The 26533-nt window shown below is 42.4% G+C and overlaps 1 protein-coding gene across 1 annotated transcript in view; it reads right to left on the bottom strand.

Annotated features, from left to right (window-relative positions):
- Nucleotides 1–26533, bottom strand: part of ankrd31 (ankyrin repeat domain 31) — a 66124-nt gene that overhangs the window by 31374 nt on the left and 8217 nt on the right. Inside the window, exons 4-8 of the mRNA XM_033018645.1 lie at nt 24686–24828; nt 22296–22464; nt 13812–13898; nt 11163–11251; nt 10941–11040 (exon numbers count right to left, since the gene is read on the bottom strand). Coding sequence (XP_032874536.1) covers nt 10941–11040; nt 11163–11251; nt 13812–13898; nt 22296–22464; nt 24686–24828 — 588 coding nt within the window. The remainder of the gene's footprint in view (nt 1–10940; nt 11041–11162; nt 11252–13811; nt 13899–22295; nt 22465–24685; nt 24829–26533) is intronic.

Below are 26533 nucleotides of genomic sequence, written 5' to 3'. Positions count from 1 at the left end.
AAAGTTCGCACAACTTGGAGATGACACTGCTCCAAAGAGATGTACCTTCATCCGGTATTTAACATGAGCTTGCTGCACATCCCCTACAGGCCACCATAAGTATCGCAGGTAATCAATATGTTTCCCAGCTACTTTTACTTGATGAAACATCGATCTGATATCAGCCATTAAAGCAATCGGTTCTTGTCTAAATTTAATGAGACCTCCAGTGAGTGAGTTGGTAAGGTCTGGACCTTGCAGTCATTCACCGTTAAGTGATGTTCCTTTAAAGACTGCAGCACAGTCAAAGACAACCCTCAGTGTCCCTTTCTTTGAGTGATACACCCCATGGTGTGGAATATAGCAGAGCTCTCCATCATCCCGATTCAGTTGATTCGTTGGTACCATTTCGGCATAATCATTATCAATCATATCCTGTAAAAAGGATGTATATTCCTCATGACATTTTGTATTCTTAACAAACTTACGTTTCAAATTCTGGATACGCTGTTCTGCAATATGACTATTATTCGGTAAACTAACACTTTTTTCCTTGAAAGGTAACTTCAAACAATAATGTCCATCGATCATCTTAACTGAATAGTTCATAATATCCAAGAATTTTAATTCTTCTCTGGGCATTACTTCAGATTTTTTATTTCAGTTTCCTTTATTTCTTCTCAAGGAGCCATAGATAACCCATCCAAGTAGGGTTTTCGCAGCATACGGTCCATCATCTTGGCTCCTAACAATCTGTATAGGTTCCAATGCTTTCAGAGCATTCGTTCCAATAAGCAGCCCAATATCAGAATTTATTTTAGATATTTTGACATCTTTCAGGTAAGGCCATTGCTTTAAGTCTTCACATCTGGGTATATTTTGATGACCAACAGGCATAGTTCCATGTGTAAACACTTCAAATATTCGTATAAAATTTTCTTCATCCAAACTGGATATCTCCATACTTGTAATGTAATGACTAGGGTACTCTTTCTCTTTATTCATGGTACGCATTTGAATTTTAACCTTCTCTCCTGTAATGTCTAGCCTTCTCATCAGATTCTCTGTACAAAAGGTAGCTGAACTTCCGTGGTCCAAAAATGCATGTTTGCAACACTACATTCGTGGCTCTATTCCTCACCTGTACTGGTAAGAGGAAATGCATGCTTCTACCCCGGCCACAATATGAGCAGTTACTTGAGACGAGGTGACAGCATCACTAACAGCTGTCACCTCTTCCTGCTCTGTATGGTCCGGCTTCCTTTATACAGGGTGAAGCACATCAGGATGATTCTGCTTACACTTGTCACAAATTATTGGGCTCTTACAGTTTTTTTTATCATGAGCCCCCTTCTCAGACATCCATAGCAAATCCCTTTTTTTTTAAGAAGTCCATCTTCTCATCATATTTCTTGGCTTTGAATCTTCGACACCATCTTATGATGTGACCCACTTCATCACATAACTGAAAAATCCCTTCTTCTTAATAGTTGACACATCTTCTTTGGCTCCACCTGTCGTCTCCATAGGTATTATAGTGGTAGCAAAATTGCTTATCTTAGGTCCTGATTTTCCTTTAGTTTTGGTAAAGATAGAACCTTTGTAAGTTGCAAGTGGTTTGTGATCTTCAATAGCCCCATAGTGTGGCTCTAACATGTACCGTACTTCCTTTTCAAAGAAATACACCAGATCTGGTAGCCTGGCTACTTGGTTCATCCTATCCAATATTCCGCCTGCTTCATCTCTCCACTTTTCTCTCATTCTTCTGGGCAGCTTGCTAATGATTATTCTAGTATTAATCGCAAGATTCATTTCTTCCATGTGGCCAAGATTTTTCATCGAGCTGCAACAATCTCTCAGAAATATTGCATAATCACTCAATGCCTCCCCATCTTCCGGCTCGATTCCTTTCCAAGCATGGGCCTTCTCCATGTATGCATTGGCAATCCTCTGTTCATTCCCAAAACATTCTTTAAGTAATCTTCTCGCCTTTTTATAGCCATGGCTGCCCGGCTCATTTTGACAACTTTCTACAAGTACTTTAACACTTCCACTTGTGTACTTCACCAGAATTCGTAAGCGCTCCTTTTCATCCGTAACTTTAGTTTCTAATACTTCTTACGAAACATTACGAATCAGATTCAGATTCAATCTTTATTGTCATTGTGCAGTGTACAGTACGGAGACAACGAAATGCAGTTAGCATCTCCCCAGAAGAGCGAACATAGAACAATGAGCAATAACTATATATACGTACATACAGTAGTAGTAGTGCAATTTTTCTGGGGGAAGGAGTGTCCGGGGGGGGGGGTGACTGGCAATCACCAAGGTGCAGAGTTAAGTAATGTAACAGCCGCAAGGAAGAAGCTGTTCCTGGACCTCCTGGTCCGGCAACGGAGAGACCTGTAGCGCCTCCCGGATGGGAGGAGGGTAAACAGACTGTGGCTGGGGTGAGAGCAGTCCTTGACGATGCTGCGTGCCCTCCGCAGACATTGCTTGCTTTAGACAGACTCAACGGAGGGGAGTGAGGAACGGTGATGCGTTGGGAAGTTTTCACCACCCTCTGCAATGCTTTCCGGTCTGAGACAGAGCAGTTGCCATACCATACTGTGATACAGTTGGTAAGGATGCTCTCGATGGTGCAGCGGTAGAGGTTCACCAGAATCTGAGGAGACAGATGGACCTTCTTTAGTCTCCTCAGGAAGAGACGTTGGTGAGCCTTCTTGACCAGAGTTGAGGTATTGTGGGTCCATCTGGAGCTGGAGCCACGTTCCACCTCCGTCCCGTTAATATGGATGGGGGTGTGCGTGCCGCCCCTAGACCTTCTGAAGTCCACAATGAGCTCCTTGGTCTTCTTGGAGTTAAGGGCCAGGTTGTTGTCAGCGCGCCATGCGGCTAGGAGCTGGACCTCCTCCCTACAGGCCGACTCATCATTGTTGCTGATGAGGCCAATCGCCGTTGTATCATCTGCATATTTGATGATGGTGTTAGTACCATATACAGGTGTGCAGTCATAGGTGAAGAGGGAGTAGAGGAGGGGGCTCAGCACACAGCCCTGTGGAACGCCAGTGTTCAGGGTGAGGGTTGAAGAGGTGTGGTTGTCTAACCTAACAGACTGGGGTCTGTTGGTTAGAATGTCCAGTATCTAGTTGCAGAGGGAGGGGTCGATGCCCAGGTCGCTGAGTTTGGTGATCAGTTTTGAGGGAATAATGGTGTTAAATGCTGAGCTATAATCTATGAACAGCATTCTCACGTAGGTGTCTCTGTTGTCGAGGTGGGAGAGGGCGGAGTGAAGTGCCGTTGAGATGGCATTCTCCGTACTCCTGTTCTTGCGGTAGGCGAACTGATAGGGGTCCAGTGTGGGAGGTAGGCAGCCTTTGAGGTGTCAACAAATGTCTACATTTCCATCAGAACCATAACAAACTGGGATGTAGAGAACTTTTCTCAAACCTCAGGTGCTTAAAGATGATGCTTCTTCGAAAGGAACGTGTTTATCAAAAGATTCAAAACAATCCAAGGTCGCTCTCGTTTCTCCAGACAGATTGGAAAAAACACCTTCTGGCTCTTCTTAAAGAAGCAGTTTAATATAAAGCTTTGCTGCTTCAAATTCAAAGAATAATAATCGATTTTTACTCACAATTCCAGTGATATTGTAGGTAGGCAAAAGTGCTGGAGAAACTCAGTGGGTGCGGCAGCATCTATGGAGCGAAGGAAATAGGCACCATTTCGGGCCGAAACCCTTTTTCATCAGATAAGTCTCGATGCTGTCAATAGACCTCAAGGCCTTCTCTGGCCGAGTTCTATTATCTTCAGTTCCTCGGGTGGAACCAGTCTTCTGGCCAAACCTCTTTTGAGATATTAGCATAATCTTCTGTCCCAATCTCTGGGACTGGTATTTACCCCTCTGCCGGCGGAGGTCTCCTTTGACTTAATGTAGCGGCAGATTTTTTTATCGTTCAAGAGATTACTCTCTCTAGCCGCTAAATGGACAGCATGGTTAAGGGACATGTCTTTTAAACGCATGCAAGCTCACCGTCAGAGACCTTCAGAGCTTCTTCAAAGATAAGTCTTCAAAACACAGTCTTTTGATTAGTAAATTCTTTAATGTGGATGAAAAACAATAAGGTACATCCAAACTTCTTCTGACTTGTTAATATAATCTTCATCGAACTCCAGCTTATCGCATTAAAGGTTAGAACACATTCCTCGTGTGTCCGTTAATCTTCGCATGGTCAAAGGGTAAACCTTCTCCATGCTCGTTCCAAACTAAACTAAAAACTAAGCTTCTGCGCAAGCAACTTAGCCCCAAACACGCCCTAAAATAAGTCATAAATCCCACCCACAATATAACGGGCAGTCTAAAATTTAAAGACACATGCCATCATTAATGACACGCAAAACAAGCCAAATGGCCACTACAGTTGGAAATAGACAAGCAGAAAAAAGCTGCTCTGTAAAAAAAAGTCTAGGAAAAAAAAGTTTTTGTATAACCTTGCAGTAATCAGACAACATTATCTCTTAAGAACAGTCAGTTTCATAGTAGATGGTCTTGAAATTGACAACTTCCTGTGACACCTGTGCAATGATACACTATTAAACAATTTAACATATAGCTTTTAGTACTTTTAGCATGGGAATAACAAAAATAAGCTTAGTTGTTAAAACTACCTAACCTCCTTTTCAAATTGATTTATACAACAGGATTTTCTATAAATTGAGATTTCTTAGGAACATAACTATCATAACATAGTTGAACTACCTCCAGTGTTACAATCTCTGACACAAACACAATCAATGAGGTGACCACATGAACTTTTGGTGACTGCGGGTACCTGAAAAGTTTACAGTGTCGATAGTGATCACTGCTTTAGTGTTTGTTTTGGAAAGATATAATCTAAAGCCTCAGGAAGCTACAGGTGCACAGACACATATTTTGATGACGTGACCGTACACAGTAAGTGGTTCATTTCTGAACTATGGAGAGTGATGAGAAACAAGTTTGGAACAATTACGACTGCTGAGGAAAAGGGAGGCCCAGTAATCAACTGTGTAGAGAATGTTATGTGTGGATAGGAGACATGCCTGGTGCAAACAATATAATTATTTCAACCACATTTAGTTTAGAGATACAGAGCGGAAACAGGCCCTATGGCCCACTGGGTCCGTGCCGACCAGCGATCCCCGCATATTAACACTATCCCACACCGGCTAGAGGCAAATTTTACATTTGCCAAGCCAATTAACCTACATACCTGTACGTCTTTGGAGTGTGGGAGGAAAGCGTAGATCTCGGAGAAAACCCACGCAGGTCACGGGGATAACGTACAAATTCCGTACAGACAGCACCAGTAGTCGGGATCTAACCCGGGTCTCTGGTGTTGCATTTGCTGTAAGGAAGCAACTCTACCGTTGCGCCACCATGCTATTCTGCTAGAGGAACTCAGTGGAGTGAGCAGCATAGCGTCATAAAGTTATACAGCACGGAAATAAGCCCTTCGACTTGTCCATGCCAACCAGGATATCCCATCTAAGCTAGTTCCATTCCCCTTTGTCCCGCTAAACCTTTCTTATCCATGTATTTCTCCAAGTGTCTTTTAAATGCTGTTATCGTAGCTGCTTTAGCTATCTTTCTGACAGCTCGTTTCATACACCCCGTGTTCCTGCTCGTTCCATACACCCACTGTTCCCACACGTTCCATACACCCACTGTTCCCACACGTTCCATAACACCCACTGTTCCCGCACGTTCCATACACCCACTGTTCCTGCTCGTTCCATCTGTGGATGGAAAGGAATGGTTGCCATTTCAGGTTGAAACGTTGCATCAGGATATTTCTTTCAAGTTCTCAGCTAGAAAACCTGGGAGATCTCAGTCATTCCCATACTGCCAAATAATCCAGGGCGGCACATGTTCAGGATAATGATGACCAAGCTGAGGACACAGATTTTCATACGGTGTGATCAAAAGCCGAACTGGTCACCAGAACTTTGAATTTATTTGCCAATCGAACAAGGATTGGTATGCTGGATGATGACACTGACAGAATGAACTAAGAGCCTTGGTTATCTGCCTTGTCATCTTGTGAAAATGTTTACAATGTCATCGAGTCCTACAGCATGGAAACTTTGGCCCAACTCATCCATGCCCACCTGGATGTCCCATTAAAGCTAGTCCTGTTTGCCCGCGTTTTGCCGATATTCTTCTAAACCTTTCCTTTACTTTCCAAGAGTCTTTTATTTGCTGTTATAGTTTATAGTACCTGCCTCAACTAAGTCCACTGACAGTCCGTTCCATACACCTACATCATCTGAGTGAAAAAGGTTGCCCCTCAGATTCCTAATAAATCTTGCCCTTCTCACCTTAAACTTATGTCCTCTAGTTTTAGATTCTTCTATCCTGGGTAAAATACGCTGTGCATTCACCTGATCTATTCCCCACATAATTTTATACTTCTCCATCAGATCACCCCTCCTGTGCTTGATGGAATAGCGTCCTAGTCTGCCCAACATCTCCCTAAATCTCAAGCCATGAGTTCTGGCAACAGTAAATCTTTGCATTCTTTCCAGCTTAACGACATCCTTCATATTGCAGTCAGAGCCGGTGCTAGGAATTGCGGGGCCCAATTAGAAAACTGATGGCGGGGCCCCTACTCTAGAAAAGTAAAAATTTATGTATGCTTATATTTCGTGTAGTTTCGGGAATTTTAAGGCAAGCTGGTTGGTGATTGGATGCACCCCCCTTAGAGACAGCGTTTGATTGGCCGCCAAATAAATTTGTCAAATCTGTAACAAAAATCGCTGGTCGGTGCGAACTCAGTGGACTATCTGGTTGTATCTCCAAACTAATCTGGTTGTATCTCCAAACTAATCTGGTTGTATCTCCAAACTAATCTGGTTGTATCTCCAAACTAATCTGGTTGTATCTCCAAACTAATCTGGTTGTATCTCCAAACTAATCTGGTTGTATCAACCAGACTATCTGGTGGTATCTCCAAACTAAACAGTATAACATGCAGGTACATTCATTTAAAATTAAATTCAGTGATTATTTCACATGATTTCTCACTGTGTAAAGCTCAATATCTGACCAATTTCTGTTTAACACGTTTGGTCTGCCGTGAGCATTTTTCGTTGCATCTCGTTGCATCTCCCCTTTTCCTAATCGGCCACAATTCAGATAATAGTCTACTTTCCTGTTTTTGCCACCAAAGTGGATAACCTCACATTTATCCACTTTATACTGCATCTCCCATGCATTTGCCCACTCACCCAGCCTATCCAAGTCACCTTGCAGCCTCCTAGTTTAGAGGGGTTTAAACGGTTTAGAGATGTTTAGAGGGCGTCAGATGGGTTCAGGTGTGTTTACAATTGTTTAGAGGGGAATAGAGGGAAATAGGGGGGCTAGAGGGGGTTTAGAGGTGTTCAGAGGGTCCCAGAGGGGTTTAGAGACGTTATAAGCCCCCCGTGAGAAATTGTAATTCTCTGAAATTGAAGATAGACATAAAGCTGGAGTAACTCCGCAGGACAGGCAGCGCAGCGACTCTGGAGAGAAGACCCGGTCTGAAGAAGGGTTTCGGCCCGAAACGTCGCCTATTTCCTTCGCTCCATAGATGCTGCTGCACCCGCTGAGTTTCCCCAGCAATTGTGTGTACCCTGGAGAGAAGACCCTTCTTCAGACCGAACTGAACTCGCGTCGATGAGAGTACTTGTGATTGTCTGAAGAAGGGTCTCGACCAGAAACACAACCCTCTCCCCAGAGCCGCTGCCCGTCCCGCTGAGCCAACTTCAACTTCAGAGCCAAACAAAAAACACAGAGTGCTGGAGGAACTCAGCGGGCCAGGCGGCTGCCTCGCCTGCAGGGTTTCTCCAGCATTTTTGTCTACTGCAAAACGTAATTCCGGGAATGCTGAGGGGACAGGGTGATAGAGAGGGAGTGGGAGAGCTAGAGAGAGACAATATGGGGAGCGGGAGAGAGAGCGCGAGAGAAAGAGGGAGGGAGCAAAAGACAGAGAGACACAACCAAAGATCCGCTATAAGATGTTCAAAAGGGAACTGGATCCAAGATCTTTGGACACAACGTGGGTCGGTAGGTGAATGACAAACCTGCACACCAGGAAGAAGCCCCTTCTCGCGGTCCGGGGCCCTCACTCATGATGGTGAGTTAAATTAAATTCTCAACGTGTCACCGATCTACATTCCTCAGTAAATGTAATTGTGTTTTAAACAAGTATTAATGACGCCGCGTGAATTTTATTCAAAGGAACACGGCGTCATTAATACTTGTTCAAAACACTATAACATTTACTGAGGAATGCGGATAGATGCAGATTCATGACATTGCATAACAAGGTGTTAAGTACTTACCGTTAAGATGTGCTAACAGCACTAGTTAACAAATCGTTTGTGTATGATGGCCGCGCAGCGGTTGTTATACATGTTCGTTTAAAAAAATCCGGATGGCGAATTAAAAAAAATCTTTATTTAACAAAGAGAATTCGTATTTCCGTACGAAATACTAAACATTAGTGCGGGGCCCCGCTTAGGCGCGGGGCCCAATTGGGAGCAATCGGTCAAATCGGCTTAACGCCGGCCCTGATTGCAGTGGACCAAAACTGAACACACTACCCGAAATGCGGCCCCACCAACATCGTCTTGTACAATTGTAGCATAACATGACAACTTCTATACTCAATACCCTGAGTGAAAATCCTGGTTAAAATGGAATTCTAATCTAGTGCTTTTAATAGAAAGAATGAAACTAATTTGGAGAGGGAAGCAGGGTAGTGACAATTTGGGGCTGTGCTTCAGGTGTGCCACATTGGTCTGGGGAATATAGAAAAACCAGGACCCGTGAGTTTTACGTTTCTTGAGGTTCAGTTTGAGCTGAAAGAAGTCCAGAAAAGTAAGCAGTTTACTTATTGTTCCTGGAAGAATTATTCGCCAGTGCAGATCAGAGGAGAAATTTGAAAGAATTTCTCAGACCTTTGAAGATAAAGCTGATTCAACCTCTGGTCTTTCCCCAAGCATTATAAATATTTTTAGACATTGGACTATTAAGACCTTGAACACCTTTAAGTTACACATCCAACTGTTGCTGCTTACAGTGTTGGTAAGGATTGGACAGAATTAAGACACGTGCATCAAACCACTCAACTGGAAACTCAAAATATACTAGCACCAGTCCACTTCGGCTTGAAGGATGCCACAGTTACAATGAAGCCAAGTGGACCAGATGCCTAGGTGCTGCAATGTCGCCATTGATAATGCTCAGAAGTCGTGATGTTTAGACCTTGTCAGAGGCATAATTTGCTCAGAAATGCAATAGAGTTGCTAGCACTATTTATTTAGACTTACACAATTAAAAGTAGATATTTTCCAGAGAGAAACACATCAAGAAGCATTTCTATGACATTTCATGACTAAGCACTTCCAGTTGTGTAATGCATGATAAATGACACCATTGTTACTTTGGAAAATTGTGAGACAATTCCAGGAAATAACCCATGTAGGATTGGGGTTGGGTGGGGAGCGGGTGTGTGGGAGGTCAGCACTTGCTGGACTGGAACCATAGAATTAACTAAGCCTTCCCAATACCTCATGGTTACCAATCTCATGAGCTGTGCACCTCCCAACCCTTATAGTTGTCCCTAGCCTTGTCCTTCCACTGCTCCACTCTCCCAATATCACTCTTCTCTCAAATCACTTTGGACAAAGACTGGGGGCTACTTATGCCTCACGCTGCCTCGGCAAGTCCAACGGCATAATTTCCTTCTTCTCCCCTCTCCCATCAGGCAAAAGGTATAGAAGTGTGAAAACACACACCACCAGATTCAGGGAGTTTCTTCCCAGCTGTGATCAGGCAACTGAATCATCCTACCGCAACCAGAGAGCAGTGCTGAACTACTATCTACCTCTTTGGTGATCCTCGGACTATCCTTGATCGGACTTTGCTGGCTTTACCTTGCACTAACTGTTATTTTTTTATCATAGAAACATAGAAAATAGGTGCAGGAGTAGACCATTCGGCCCTTCGAGCCCGCACTACCATTCAATATGATCATAGCTGATCATCTAAAATCAGTACCCTGTTCCTGCGTTTCCTCCATATCCCTTGATTCCATTAGCTCTACGAGCTAAATTTAGCATGCATCTATACACTGTAAATGGAATGATTGTAATCACGTATTGACTTTCTGCTGACTGGTTAGCACGCAACAAAATCTTTTCACTGTACCTTGATACACCTGACATAAACAAAACTGAAACTGAACTGTTCCTGGTCTTAACTCTACCGATCTGAGCAGCCCTGTCCAGTTTACTATATTGCCCATAGTTCTTGCCCACCTGATCTCTTGCTGGTCACCCTCCCTCCAGACAGAGGCTCTGATAATAAATCCAAGCCTCTCCATCTGATTTATAATTGGGCTTCTAAATCTTGAAGCACCCCCAAGCCCAGACCTCCCAACATTTGTTACTGTTCCATCCTTACTCTCTGATGGTCAAGACCCTTGACTCAAAGCTGAGCTTTTAACGGCAGAATTCTGCTGGAGCGAGCTGATGATTGAGCAACAGACTTACCAGTGATAGAATAAATCAGAGACGGAGGACATTGCAGATGCTGTATTCTGGAGCAACAAAGCAGCCAAAAGGAAAAGGATTCCTTTTTTAAAATATATCCCTCCCATTCAACCCATTATCAGCATCTGCATCCTCAAAAGGCTACCCCTTAATTTCTTGATATTTGCAATTGGTATTTGATATTCCTCTCTGAAAATCAATGTTCTGTTTACTGTCCCTTACATAGTACCAACATGACCCCAATCAAGTTCAAACTCAGCTTTTTTTTTGTTTCCATAGCTCAGAATCCCATCTCATCTGATGTAACTTTTTGAATACTCAATCTAGTCACACAGAACCTTTCCGCACCGTACACAATATTACAGATTCTATAGTTTTCTTACTTGCACTTTCAGGCTCCTTGAGCTCGCATTTGACTATCCTTTCTTGCTTTGTCGCAATTTCATCCAATGTTATTGTAATCGATTCATGCTGTGAAATATTCTGAAATAACACATGCCATTTTATTTAGAAGCATTTAACATACAAATGGCTTGAAGTGTTTGGCTTATGAATTCAGCGAAATAGATCAAAATTCTAAAATATTCATTTTCTGTGGAACTTACGTAATGTGGACTTTCTAAACCTTTATCATTTTGTAAAACTGTTGATGTTTGATTATCATCACAAGACACACGGTTATCTGGTGGAGGACCTGGAAAATACATATCAGACATCCATTCAGAGATGTAGCAAAAATAATCATGCATCTACAAATAAGTGGCTTTGTCGTTTTGACAGCAGGATTCTATCCAGGCTAATTCCTTAGCAATACTTTTACAATGCAGCAGTTAATAAAAACACATACACAGTTAGCACAATAAGAAATTCAAGTAATAATCCCAGGTAAAGTTGCTTTTCATCAGCACAGCAGTTTTTGCTTCATCTCAGCTTCACATAAAAGTTAATGCACAAATGTGTCCCAGGGATAGCACTACCTGTGGATGCATGAATCAATTATCCCATCACATCTTTCCAATCCATTGTTAGCAGAGAATCAGTCAGCTGGTCGTACACACAAATTTGTCTAGTTTTAATTCATGTAATTTGGTTTATTATTATTGTCACATGTCACATTAGAATGAGATGCAGTGAAAAGCTTTTTTGTTGCATGCTATCCAGTCAGCGGAAAGACTATACATGATTACAATCAAGCTGTCTACAATACAGAGTAAAGCGAATAATTTTTAGTGCAAGATAAAATCCAGTATACTCCGATTAAAGATAGTCCAAGGGTCTCCAATGATTTGTTGGCAGGTCAGGACTGCTCTTTATTTGGTGATAGGATGGTTGGTGAGGAGGATGCTATGAGAATGTTGGGTGACTTGGACAGGTTGGGTGAGTGGGCAGATGCATGGCAGATGCAGTTTAATGTGGATAAATGTGAGGTTATCCACTTTGTTAGCAAAAACAGGAAGGCAGATTATTATTGGATAGGTGTAAAGTCGGGAAAAGGTGAAGTACAACGGGATCTGGGGGTCCTTGTTCATCAGTCAATAAAAGTAAGCATGCAGGTACAGCAGGCAGTGAAGGAAGCGAATGCCATGTTGGCCTTCATAACAAGAGAAGTTGAGTATAGGAGCAAAGAGGTCCTTCTGCACTTGTATAGGGCCCTAGTGAGACCACATCTGGAGTACTGTGTGCAGTTTTGGTTCCCTAATTTGAGGAAGGACATTCTTGCTATTGAGGGAGTGCAGCGTAGGTTCACAAGGTTAATTCCAGGGATGGCGGGACTGTCATATGCTGAGAGAATGGAGCGGCTGGACTTCTATACTCTGGAATTTAGAAGGCTGAGAGGGGATCTTATTAAAACATATAGGATTATTAAGGGATTGGGCACGGTGGAGGCAGGAAACATATTCCCGATGTTGCGGGAGTCCAGAACCAGGGGTCACAGTTGAAGAATAAGAGGTAAGGCATTTAGAACAGAGGAGGAAACATTTTTTCACAGAGAGTTGTGGGTGTGTTATTCTCTGCCCCAGAGGGCGGTGGTGGCCAGTTCTCTGGATACTTTCAAGAGAGAGCTTGATAGGGCTCTTAAAGATAGCGGAGTCAGGGGATAGGGGGAGAAGGCAGGAACGAGGTATTGATTGTGGATGATCAGCCATGATCACATTGAATGGCAGTGCTGGCTCGAAGGGCCGAATGGCCTACTCCTGCACCTATTGTCTATAGTCTATTGATGGTTCAGTTACGTAATAACTGCTGGGAAGAAACAGTCACTGAATCTGGAGGTATGCATTTTCACACTTCTGCACTTCTTGCCTGATGGGAGAGAGGAGAAGAGGGAGTGAACAAGGTGAGATGTCCTTGATTATGCTGCTGGCCTTGCCGGGCCAGGTTTGTAAAGGACAAAACTTTCTATGAAATAGAAAGGCATGAACTTAGCAGGTCTGCACATGACAAGTTCTCACAACAAGCAGTATAATTCTACTGTACAAATCACCATTTCCAGCTTTCTGAAGCCAAGATGGATCATAGTCTTTCCAAGGAAATAACCTGCATCGGTAGTAATTCTTCACAACCATCTCCTTCCTCCTACATATCATTTGCCAATCTTTAAATAGGGAATGTGATACCTCCTCTGTTCCAATCTCTGAGTCATGCTTCCATTTGTAATCCATTCAGTCCATTCAACTGCCAAGTACATAAAGACATGTAAGCAGTTACAGTTACATGAATTGCTAAATTTGCTTAGATGTATTCCAGGTAGTTCTTTCTTTTAACACAATTTTTTTGTTGGAGCGAAATGTTGCTGGCAAGGCCGATCCCTTTGTGCCGATTCCTTTATTGCCGATCCCTTAGTGCCTTGATTAATTTTACAGTGAGCCACCTTCTTGAACCAGGTATTTTCACAATGCAATGGGAAAGTCTGTAACTGAGTTCCACTGTCGAATATAAGAGCTAATGATTGGATTTCATGTTTATTGTAATGCCTTTCTTGAAATTATATAATGCCTTTATTGTAATGCCTTTCAAAAATATGGAGCTGAATTCTGATATGATTTGTACCTGCCCAATGCACTGAAAATGTCCTGTGTGCAAGGACCAGCCTTTGAATTCAGGTTGTGTCATTGATTTTGTCTTCACCACCCTCAGTACCAAGGCTAGGAGACAAATGGTTCTTTTGACCAGGTGCTTCCTGTTACATACAAGTTCTGAAATGGTTCCCAAGTGCAGACTTCCTAGTTTCTCCTTTAACATATGTACTTTACCTAAAGGAAGGTTAGGTGATGCACTGGAATCTTCAGGGGTGCCCTCTGCCTGTTCCTCATTCTCTACATCTTCCACTTGTTGTTGATCTGAAAGGGCAAAGGAAGGTTTTAAGTTGAAGAATAAGCAGAGATAGATGGTTAAATACAGGAAGCAGATTAATTTATTTACATTGAATGTGCAAGTCTGAGATTTCAGTACAAGATAGTCAGAAACCGTGCAGGAGACATCCTTCAGCCTGGTCACTCATTCCATCATTGAATCCAGCTTATCCCTGCAATTTTTGTGACATCCTCCTCAACAGATGTTATATAGTCGACTTCAGGAAGCGAAGCAAACTGTACAGTTTGCATTGACGGTGCCGAAGTAGAGATGGTTGAAAACTTCAAATTCCTAGGAGTCAATATCACCGACAACTTTTCCTGGACCACCCATATTGAAGCAATGACCAAGAAAGCACACCAATGCCTCTACTTCCTTAGGCTTAGGATGTTTGGCATGTCGCCTACAACTTTGACCAATTCCTACAGATGCACCACAGAAAGCATTTTATCAGGATGCATCACAGCTTGGTTTGGTAACAGCTCCATCCAAGACCGCAAGAAATTGCAGAGAATTTTGGACACAGCCCTGACCATCACACAAACCAATCTCCCTTCTATTGGCTCCATTCATACCTCACGCTGCCTCAGTAAGGCCAGCAGCATAATCAAGGACGAGTTGCACGCTGGACACTCCCTCTTCTTCCCTCTACCATCAGGCAAAAGGTATAGAAGTGTGAAAACGCACACCTCCAGATTCAGCGACAGTTTCTTCCCAGCTGTTATCAGACAACTGAATCATCCTACCACAACCAGACTGCAGTGCTATATCTACCTCTTTGATGACCCTCGGACTATCCTTGATCCGACTTTGCTGGCTTTACCTTGCATTAAACATTATTCTCTTATCATGTATCTATACACTGTAAATGGATCAATTGTAATCATGTATTGTCTTTCTGCTGACTGGTTAGCACGCAACAAAATATTTTCTCTGTACCTCCGTACATGTGACAATAAACTAAACTGGACTGATAATCTTCTATCAACCTCTAAGTTGTGGTCAAAGAGTACCTCTCCTTTGAGACAAAAATTATCATGTGATCAAGTTCCCTCTGCGGATGTCATAATGTGCCTAATAATAATTTTCAATTGCAATATTTACTTCCATAACATTTCACGTAAATGTACAATTCCCTTGAAACTGAAGCTTTGACTGCGGTTTCAATGTCCCGACTGACCATCTTTTGGAAGAGAACAAATAGCTATCCTGGGATTTTATGCTAGTTTTTTATACTCCTTTTCGCATTGCAGTAGAAGCACCAGTGGGATTAGAAACAGTATTTCGACCAGGGCTGCGGAGGCGATACCCAAAACTCCCGACTCCGACTCCTTGATATCTTGTGTCTCCAACTCTGACCCTGACCCCTAGGTATAATAATTTTAAATCTGCTATGATGACATTACACAAGATGGCATTTCTTAAGAATCACATGTCATCAAGCTACCTTTTCAACCCATGTCCTTAAAGGTTTTGAGTGTAATGGTTGTAGCTATGCAATTGTGGCTTTTTTTTATTGTTTATTCTTGAAAACAAAGCATAATTCATTATGCTAAAAGAAGAAAAAAATCAGAAACTATGACACAATTAAAATGCCATTGAATTAAAAATTATAAAAGCATTACTTCAACATTTATTAAACTGCCACAGGTATGAGCTAAATGGCTAAATTATGACAAAAAAAATTCTCAAGTGCAATAGAAATTAAAAGTAAATGCATAGATAGTTAAGTTTGCAACAAAAGTACATACCTAAAATTTATTAATAACTTGTCCTTAAGAACAGAATTGCTTCTGCCAGATTCTCTTTCATTGAAGCCCTTAAATCTGATGTAATTGTTTTCAGTGCGGAAAACAGTCTCTCTACGCTGATCTGAGTGGGTGGTATATAAAACACTGATCTGAGTGGGTGGTATAGCTGTTACTATAAAAGCCGCAAATTTTACTATTTCTGGATAAGCAGGGATGGCGGGAAATTATAGACCAGTCAGCGTGACATCAGTGGTGGGGAAGCTGCTGGAGTCAATTATTAAAGAAATAATAGCGGCACATTTGGATAGCAGTAAAAGGATTGGCCCAAGTCAGCATGGATTTACGAAGGGGAATTCCTGCTTGACTAATCTTCTGGATTTTTGAGGAGAGCCAGTGGGTGTAATGTATCTGGACTTTCAGAAAGCCTTTAATAAGGACCCACACAGGAGATTAGTGGCCAAAATTAGATCACATGTTATTGGGGGTAGGGTATTGACATGGACAAAGAATTGGTTGGCAGACAGGAAAGAGAGAGTAGGAATAAACGGGTTTCTGTCAGAGTGGCAGGCATTGAATAGTGGAGTGCCGCAAGGCTTGGTGCTGGGGCAGTAACTATCTATATTACTAAAAGTCTGATCTTGACCACTTCCTGTTTTTCTGTTTCATGATTTTAGAAAAAACGCTGCCACATACAGCTGTGATTTTTGGCCATCTTACTCAGAATCCCCCACCACTGCGCAGGACAAAAGGATTTTTCCCATCGATGAAAAATAAAAGAGTTATTAATGTTTTAAAAATGTTGAGATTCTCTCTGCTGCCCCTGCTGGTGGGAGGAACTATAAAGCCCGGAAGTGTTGTGCCTCAGTCAGTCTCTGCAAGATGGGGGAAGTGAGAGGGTCACGTCTCTCAGTCTGAGCTGTGAATATCACTGAGCACATGTCTACTAAACTGTGAGTGTGGTTTTACTGACTTTGAGTGCCCTTAATGTGGTTTGAAAATGAAAATGTGGTTCTGTTCAAGTAAAAGCACTGCAAATGGCAGGTGAGGGTTGGGTTGAAGTAAAAACACTGCAAATGGCTGGCGGGGGTTGGGTTGAAGTAAAAGCACTGCAAATGGCTGGAAGTCTAAACTTGACAACTTCCTGTTTGCACTGTATACAGATTTTAGATAAAACGCTACCACGTACGGCTGTGATTTATGGCCATGTTACTCAGTTCCACTCCGCTTTTCAGGTGCAGAGGATTCTTCCCATCAATGAAAAATAAAAGTGTTATTAGTGTTTAAAAAATGTTGCGAATCTCTCTCCAGTCAATCACGCCATGAAGGCCACACCTTTTCTGGTGGGAGGGGGGGGGGAGGGATTATAAAACCCGGAAGTGTGGGTGTGGCTCAGTCTCTGCATGATGGGGGAGGGAGAGGTGACGACTCTGTCTGAGCTGTGAATCAACTGAACATACTGAATGTCTTCTGAACTGTGTGTGGTGTTTTGGGTGGTTTCACCCTGCTTGAAATGGTATGAAACTGGATTTGAATGTGGTGGCCTTGCACCCTGCATGAAATGATATGAAACTGCATTTGAATTTGATGGCCTGGAACCCTGCTTGAAATGGTATGAAGCTGCACTTGAATTTGGTGGACTTGGATCGTGCTTGAAGTGGTATGAAACTGCACTTGTATTTGGTGGCCTAGCACCCTGTTTGAAGTGGTTGGAAACTGCACTTGAATTTGGTGGCCTTGCACCCTGCTTGAAGTGGTTGGAAACTGCACTTGAATTCGGTGGCCTTGCACCCTGCTTGAGTGGTAGGAAACTGCACCTGAATTTGGTGGCCTTGCACCCTGCTTGAAGTGGTATGAACTGCACTTGAATTTGGTGGCCTTGCACCCTGCTTGAAGTGGTATGAACTGCACTTGAATTTGGTGGCCTTGCATCCTGCTTGAAGTGGTAGGAAACTGCACTTGAATTTGGTGGTCTTGCACCCTGCTTGAAATGGAATTTCAAGGAATAGCCGTGTCAACTGCCAGCCCACCAGCCGTGAGTGAGCTGCCAACCCAAGAATCCATTTGGCCCACAATGTCCATACTACCCCTCTGGAAACCAGTCCCTCCAGCCCAGAACACCCATATTAGCACTCCAGAAGCCCCCCCACCCCCCCATTTGCCACCAATATTGGAATTGGTGGCGAGGTGGAATATCGCGTTGGGGGACCAGCCCTCCCATGTGATATTGGGACCCAAAGGGTCCCACTTCGTCTAGTAATCTTACATGTTTCAATAAGATTCCCTCTCATCCTTCTAAATTCCAGAGTATACAAGCCCAGCCGCTGCATTCTATCAACATATGACAGTTCCGCCATCATGGGAATTAACCTTGTGAACCTACGCTGCACTGCCTCAATAGCAAGAGTGTCCTTCCTCAAATTTGGAGACCAAAACTGCACACAATACTCCAGGTGTGGTCTCACTAGGGCCCTGTACAACTGCAGAAGGACTCAACTGCTCTTGTTATGAAGGCCAACATGCCATTCGCTTTCTTCACTGCCTGCTGAACCTGCAACCTCCATTGATGAAATTTACACTGCAAGGGCCAGGAAGCGAGCGGGCAAGATCATCTCTGATCCCTTTCATCCTGGCCACAAACTCTTTGAATCACTTCCCTCTGGAAGGCGACTTCGGACTGTCAAAGCTGCCACAGCCAGACATAAAAAGTTTTTATCCACGAGTAGTTGCTCTACTCAACAGCCAAAAATCTGTAGCCTCCCTTTGATCTGGTATTTTGTTGGTTTACATGCTTGATCAATTATGTTTTATCATTAATGTTTTATTATTATTAATGTTTAGTGTTTTCTGAGTCATTCATAACTGTCACTGTATGTCATGTTGTTACTTGTGGGCGGAGCACCAAGGCAAATTCCTTGTATGTGAATACTTGGCCAATAAACTTACTTACTTACAGTGACTGATGAACAAGGACCCCCAGATCCCGTTGCACTTCCCCTTTCCCCAATTTGACACCATTTATATAATAATATGCTTCCTGTTTTTGCTACCAAAGTGGAAAACCTCACATTTATCCATATTAAACTACATCTGCCATGCATCTGCCCACTCCCCCAACCTTTGCAAGTCACCCCGCATCCTCATAGCATCCTCCTCACAGTTCACACTGCCACCCAGCTTTGTGTCATCTGCAAATTTGCTAATGTTACTTTTAATCCTTTCATCTAAATCATTAATATATATTGTAAATAGCTGCGGTCCCACCATTAAGCCTTGCGGTACCCCACTAGTCACTACTGCCTGCCATTCTGAAAGGGACCCGTTAATCCCTACTCCTTGTTTCCTGTCTGCCAACCAATTTTCTAATTGTCAGCACCCTACCCCCAATGCCACGTGCTCTTTTTGCCCACTATCCCCTATGTGGAAGGTTTTCTGAAAGACCAGGTACACTACATCTACTGGCTCTCCCTTGTCCATTTTCCGAGTTACATCATCAAAATATTGCAGAAGATTATTCAAGCATGATTTCCCCTTCATAAATCTATGCTGACTCAGACCGATCCTGCTACTGCTATCCAAATGTGCCGCTATTTCATCTTTTATAATTGACTCCAGCAATTTCCCCACCACCGATGTCAGGCTAACTGGTATATAATTCCCTTTTTCTCTCTCCTGCCTTTCTTAAAAAGTGAGATAACATTAGCTACCGTCCAATCCACAGGAACTGATCCTGAATCTATAGAACATTAGAAAATGATCACCAATGCATCCACAAATTCTAGAGCCACTTCCTTAAGTACCCTGGGATGCAGACCATCAGGCCCTTGGGATTTATCAGTCTTCAGTCCAATCAGTCTACCCAGCACCATTTCCTGCCTAATGTGAATTTCCTTCAAGTGGAATAATCTACAAGGGTAGCCAATTTAAAACTGAGATGAGAACAAAAACGTTTTCACCCAGAGTTGCGAATCTGTGGAATTCTCTGCTACAGAAGGCAGTGGAGGCCAATTCACTGGATGAATTTGAAAGAGAGTTAGATAGAGCTCTTGGGGTTAGCGGAATCAAGGTGTATGGGGAGAAGGCAGGCACGGGTTACTGATTGTGGATGATCAGCCATGATCACAATGAATGCCGGTGCTGGCTCAAAGGGCCAAATGGCCTCCTGCACCTATTTTAATGTTTCTATGCCCCATCTACACTATTCACTCTATCTATTCCCCTCAACATTTTATGCACTTAGTGTTATTAATTTATTGATTTTTTTAATTGTATGGTATCTATGTATATTGGGTTAATCGGCCTGTAAATCTGCACTGTAAAAATTTAATTTGTTCCACTGTCGGTACAAATGACATCCAAGGAAAGATAGCTGAATGGATAGAAAATTGGCTTCAAGCAGGAAGCAGAGAGTGATGGTGGAAGGTTGCTTCGCAGACTGGAGGCCTGTTACTAGTGGTGTGCCTCAGGGTTTGGTGCTGGGCCCGTTACTGTTTGTCATCAGCATCAATGATTTGGATGAGAACAGGCAGGGCAAGATTAGCAAGGTTTGCTGATGATACAATAGTGGGTAGTTTTGCAGATAGTGAACATGATTGTGAAAAATTGCAGCAGGATCTGGATCGATTGGCCAGGTGGGCTAAGGAATGGTTGATGGAACTGAATACAGAAAAATGTGAGGTGTTGTATTTTGGGAAGTCTAACATGGGCAGGATCTACACAGTGAACTGGGTAGTGTTGTAGAGCAGAGAGATTTAGGAGTATAGGAACATAGTTCATTGAAAGTAGCATCACAGGCTAAATAAGGTGGTCAAAAAGGCTTTTGACCACCTACATCAGAGGTCGTAAACATCAGAGCATTCGATTCTTGGCCAGGATGTGACATTTACATCAGTCAAAGTATTGAATAAGTAGGGCGGTCATGTTGCAGTTGTATAAGACGTTGGTGAGGCCACATTTAGAGTTTTGTGTTCAATTTTGGTTACTATGTTATAGGAAAGATGTCGTCAAGTTGGAAAGGGCACAGAGAAGATTTACGAGGATGTTGCCAGGGCTAGAGGGTCTGAACTATAGGGAGAGGTTGTGTAGGCTAGGACTCTATTCCTTGGAGCACAGGATGATGAGGGGTGGTCAATAAATTCATGAGAGGAATCATGAGAGGTATATCTAACTTCTCTGCCACAGAAGGTAGTTGAGGCCAGTTCATTGGCGATATTTAAGGCAGAGTTAGATGTGGCCCTTGTGGCTAAAGGGATCAGGGGGTATGGAGAGAAGGCAGGTACAGGATACTGAGTTGGATGATCAGCCATGATCATATTAAATGGCGGTGCAGGCTCGAAGGGACGAATGGCCTACTCCTGCACCTATTTTCTATGTTTCTAATAGATCGAGTAGATGCACCGTCTCTTGCCCACTCTACCTATTATTGTGGATAATTGGGCTAAACATCATGTGTGGGTAAGATGCCTGCTGTCTTTTAAAAAACAGGTTATTTTTTTGATCAAAATTCAATTGCAGGTACATAGCTCTGTGAAAGTGGTGTCACAGGTAGACAGGGTGGTCAAGAAGGCTTTCGGTACATTGGCCTTCATCAGTCAGAGCATTGAATATATAGTATTGTGTTCAGTTTTGGTCACCATATTATAGGAAAGATGTTGTCAAGTTAGAAAGGGTGGGCAAGGTGGGCTGAAGACTCTAAGAAAAAACATTGAATAAAATGAAGAAATTGAATGTTATTTGCATCATGTTCAACACGGACATTGTGGGCCGAAGGGCCCACTCCTGTGCTGGACTGTTCTATGCACTATTCTATAACAAAGGCTATATTCTACAACAATATGCTCTATTCTGTTCTATAATAACTATGATATTTATATTCTTATGCATCAATATATATGTCATAAGGTCATAAGTGATAGGAATAGAATTAGGCCATTCGGCCCATCATGTCTACTCTGCCATTCTATCATGGCTGATCTATCTCTCCCTCCTAACCCCATTCTCCTGCCTTCTCCCCATAACCCGACAGCCGTACAAATCAAGAATCTATCTCCAACTTAAAAATATCAGCCTTCTGTGGCAATAAATACCACAGATTTACCACCCTCTGACAAAAGAAATTCAATATCATCTCCTTCCTTAAAGAACGTTCTTGAATTCTGAGACTATGACTTCTAGTCCTAGACTCTTCCACTAGTGGAAACATCCTCTTCACATCCATTCTATCCAAGCATTTCACTATTCTGTATGTTTCAATGAGCCTCAGAATTAAAGGACGTTCCTTTAGGAATGAGATGAGACGGAATTTCTTTAGTCAGAGTGTGGTGAATCTGTGGAATTCTTTGGCACAGACGGCGGTGGAGGCCAAATCAGTGGATAAGGCAGAGATTTACGTAGTCTCTGAAATTTATGTTGAGGTCGGAATTGGATCTTTTTTACCAACTCCGACTCCAGCAGCACCAAAATTGATCCGACTCCACAGCCCTGTTTCAGACTCTAACACAACTCTGCATCAGGCCGGAGGCAAAAACCAGGACTGCCTTTATGTGAAGAAATAATTCACAACTTATTAAGAGGAAATTCTGCATAAAGAATATATCACGCTCTCCATTGAACATTAATGAGCTGATGGGTACCAACCTGTATCTGGTTGTGGCTCATCACAAATAATCACATCACTATTATTGTGATTACTGTGGGTCTCAAGTAGATCTTTAATCTTATCATTCACAATTTCGTTAAAAGCATTCTTCCCTTCTTTATTCTTCTGCATTGGATCAGCTCCATACTGAAGCAGGACTTTCACGGCCTAAAAAGATATACCATCATGAAAATTATTTCAGCTAAAGTACTGAAAATCTGGGAGAAAAGCTCCATATTTTTCATTCACAGAACTAAATTTTGCTTTTGAAACTATCAAGTTCTGATCTGAGTCCTGATTTTCATTCTGACCCTCGGATGGTTAGAATAAATGTGCATGCGTATCCTATTTTACTCTTTAGTATAATAAATTCTCCATTGAACACAGTGGGTTTAAAGAGAGCAGGAAATGCCCATGTACCGACTCAACTACGTCCTCTGGCAGCTTGTTCCATACACCACCACTGTCTGTGTGAAAAAATTGCCCTTTAGATTTCTATCAAATCTTCCCCTCTCGCCTTAAACCTTTGTCCTATGGTTTTTGATTCCCCTACTCTGGGTAAAGGACTTTGCATTCACTGTTCTTGAAAGGGCAGAGGTCTTTTTTATTAATGTACGTCATTATGCATCAGCATAAAAATACGTCTTTTGGAATCCTCAAACCTCTGAAAATAATGATTTGCAATTCTACTTTTTAACGGGAGCAACTCTTATAAAAATAAATGACCAATCACTCTGTTATTTTAAAAGGAGGTACAGATTAATTTGCTTCATTTTGCCATAAGCACTAAATCAATTACATTGTAACAGATCCTTCCACTTGCATTTGAAGAAAATATCTGCAGGTTAAATAAACAAAATGGGTCCTGATAATAACTGACGAGTATGTTTAATTTGTGAAATTTGCCACTTCATAGCAAAGCCGCAAACATTTTCAACATGGAAGATGGATACAAGATGCTGAGAAAAGGAATACGTGACGTTTCGGGTCGAGACCCTTCTTCATTCTCGATACGAATCGTCACCTATTCCTTTTCTCCAGAGACGCTGCCTGACCTGCTGAGTTATTCTCGTATTTTGTGTCTATCTTCGGTGTAAACCAACATCTGCAATTCCTTTCTGCACAAGATTTTCAACGTGTCTGTTTGTAGTATTAAAATCCAGCCTGTTCAATGTAAGTTTGGCTTCAGTTGAGCAGAGGATACACAATTGCTTGGAACTATTTAAACCTCATTATTAACAGCCCAATCTAAAAATGGAAGTTGAATTAGCCGAGATGTTTTGTATATAGACAACAATCTTAGTAGGACATCACCAGTTTAAGAGTTACACCAAACCTTCGCAACCCTCTCCAAAATGTAAGGAGGTGCTAATGACAGAAGAATACATTTGCCTGAAGGCATTGAGGTGTTGAAAGAGGATAGGCTTGCCCATTATCAATTTGACCTAAATATTAAGCGTTGACTCCAAAGTGCTCCCAGAAATCACCTCGGAAGCCAATCGTTTCAATCGGAATTGGAGATGAATAGTAAACACAGGCCTTGCTAATAAAATTCAGTCTCAATGAAAACACATCAATTAAAAATTTGGTAGCTTAACAATGGACCATTTCATTAAAACAAATGGGAGGAGTAGGCCACCCGGTGCCCAAAGTCTGCTCCAACAGTCAGTATGATCATGGCTGAACTGTCCCAGGTATCAGTATCTTCACTGTGCCAGTTCTCCATAGCCCTCAATTCCCAGATCTTTCTCTTTAAAGGGCATTTGGACAATGGAGTTAGCGTTTCTTCTCCACGCTGGCTGTAAGCCTGGGGCCGCCACTGCTACGGGCCGGTGTCTCGTGAGTCCAGGGTCCCCCGTAGTCAGAACCGTCGTCAGGTCAGATCCTGACTATGGATGAAACACAGGTCGGGATACATACAGCAGCACAGCTGCCGAGAATGTTTATCGCTAATTCTTGCGTCTTGGTTTCCTGGTCCTCCAAAGATATTCCAAATGGAATTTAAACTGAAGGTGGCGGAGGGTGGACTCAAGCAAAAAAGGGTTCTTGGAGAAAAAGAGCTACCTTAAATGTGGTTGCGTCTGGTTGGGTAACTATGGTAGGGTGAAGACTATTCCATGCTTTAATTGTGTGGGGGAAGAATGAATTGCTGTACACATCTGTCTTGGTAGCAGTATCTCCAATTGGATCTCAAGACATATGACCTGGGCATGCGCAGTCGGAATACCGAACTCGCTTATTAAAAAGACTAATTTTTCTCACAAGGGAAAGGGGTGGGTTTGCTGTATAGAAACAGCATAATGCTCTCAATCATAGAATCATTCCTCTACATTAAAAAAAAAAAAAATTTTAACTTTTGGTGGCAGACACTTTTATAAAGTTACAATACCTCATAATGAGAGCCGCTCACAGCATCTTGCAAAGGTGATACCCCATTCAATGCTGGGCAGTTGACATCAGCACCTGCTTTCAGTAATTCTTGTATGATATCAGTTAAACCTCTGCTGCAAGCTTCATGAAGTGCTGTCCAACCTTGGAAGACAAATTACACAAGTTACTTTTTTGGATTTTATCAGGTTGGACTTTTTAATCTCTGGTGCCATATCATTTTGTATGTTGTAGTAACAGGGACTCTGCAACAGGACAAAGACTCAGACAATGTTCATGGTGGTTATTCAGGAATATACAAACCTGTGTCTTTCAGCACACACACCGCTGCATTTGGCAAAGGACATCTAATTTGTACAGGGCCTGCAGGCATCTTTGTTATAATCTGTTCTTTTCTCTTCTAAATACGGCTTCGCCAATGTCTTATACAACTGCAACATAACCTCCCAACTTCTATACTCAATACTCTGACAAATGAAAGCCAATGAATCAAACACCTTTTTGACCACCTTATCTACCTGTGATGGCAGTCACATTCTAGTGCACGTGACTGTGTGTTGCTTCAAACAGATTGCCTATCCACTTGCTCAGATAGGACCAGAACCAAAGAGGCAATTAAGGTGGTATCATTGTCTACCTGGGTTACATAGAATGAAATGGTGCTGGTGCCATCCGCTACCATCGTCATTCTGAGCTTCCACATTGATGCATCACCTCAAGACCTCCAGTGATTTGTTATTATTTGACCTACACTTTCCCAGCTATTATTTATGCTCTTGTGTATCTCTGGATTCCTGATCAAGTAAATATAACATGAAACAATGAGGATGTAACTAGGGAATGGACAAGGGAGAGCCAGTGGATGTAGTGTACCTGGACTTTCAGAAAGCATTTGATAAAGTGAGCAAAATAGGGCACATGGTATTGGGGGTAGAGTGCTGACATGGATAGAAAATTGGTTGGCAGACACAAAACAAAGAGTAGGGATTAACGGGTCCCTTTCAGAATGGCAGGCAGTAGTGACTAGTGGGGTACCGCAAGGCTCGGTGCTGGGACCGAGGCTATTTACAATATATATTAATGATTTAGATGAAGGGATTCTAAGTAACATTAGCAAATTTGCAGATGACACAAAGCTGGGTGGCAGTGTGAACTGTGAGGAGGATGCTATGAGAATGCAGGGCGACTTGGACAGGTTGGGTGAGTGGGCAGATGCATGGCAGATGCAGTTTAATGTGGATAAATGTGAGGTTATCCACTTTGCTAGCAAAAACAGGAAGACAGATTATTATCTAAATGGTGTCAAGATGGGAAAAGAGGAAGTACAATGGAATCTGGGGGTCCTTGTTCAGTCAATGAAATTAAGCATGCAAGTACAGCAGGCAGTGAAGAAAGCGAATGGCATTTTGGCCATCATAACAAGAAGAGTATAGGAGCAAAGAGGTCCTTCTGCATTTGTACAGGGCCCTAGTGAGACCACACCTGGAGTATTGTGTGCAGTTTTGGTCCCCTAATTTGTGGAAGGACATTCTTGCTATTGAGGGAGTGCAGCGTAGGTTTACAAGATTAATTCCCGGGATGGCGGGACTGTCGTATGCTGAGAGAATGGAGCGGCTGGGCTTGTACACTCTGGAGTTTAGAAGGATGAGAGGGAATCTTAATGAAACATATAAGATTATTAAGGGTTTGGACACGCTAGAGGCAGGAAACATGTTCTTTGTGTCATAAAAAACTTGCCCTGCACATCTCCTTTAAACTTTGACACTTTCTCCTTAAAGTTATGACCCGGAAATAATGTCACCGATCACTTGTTTGGATTGTTTATGATCGTTCTGCTTTTTTTTTTTAA

Source organism: Amblyraja radiata, chromosome 3 (genome assembly GCF_010909765.2).
Source record: "Amblyraja radiata isolate CabotCenter1 chromosome 3, sAmbRad1.1.pri, whole genome shotgun sequence".
NCBI lineage: Eukaryota > Metazoa > Chordata > Chondrichthyes > Rajiformes > Rajidae > Amblyraja > Amblyraja radiata.
The sequence above is the reverse complement of the archived record's forward strand: the minus strand, read 5'-3'. Positions and strand labels throughout refer to the sequence as shown.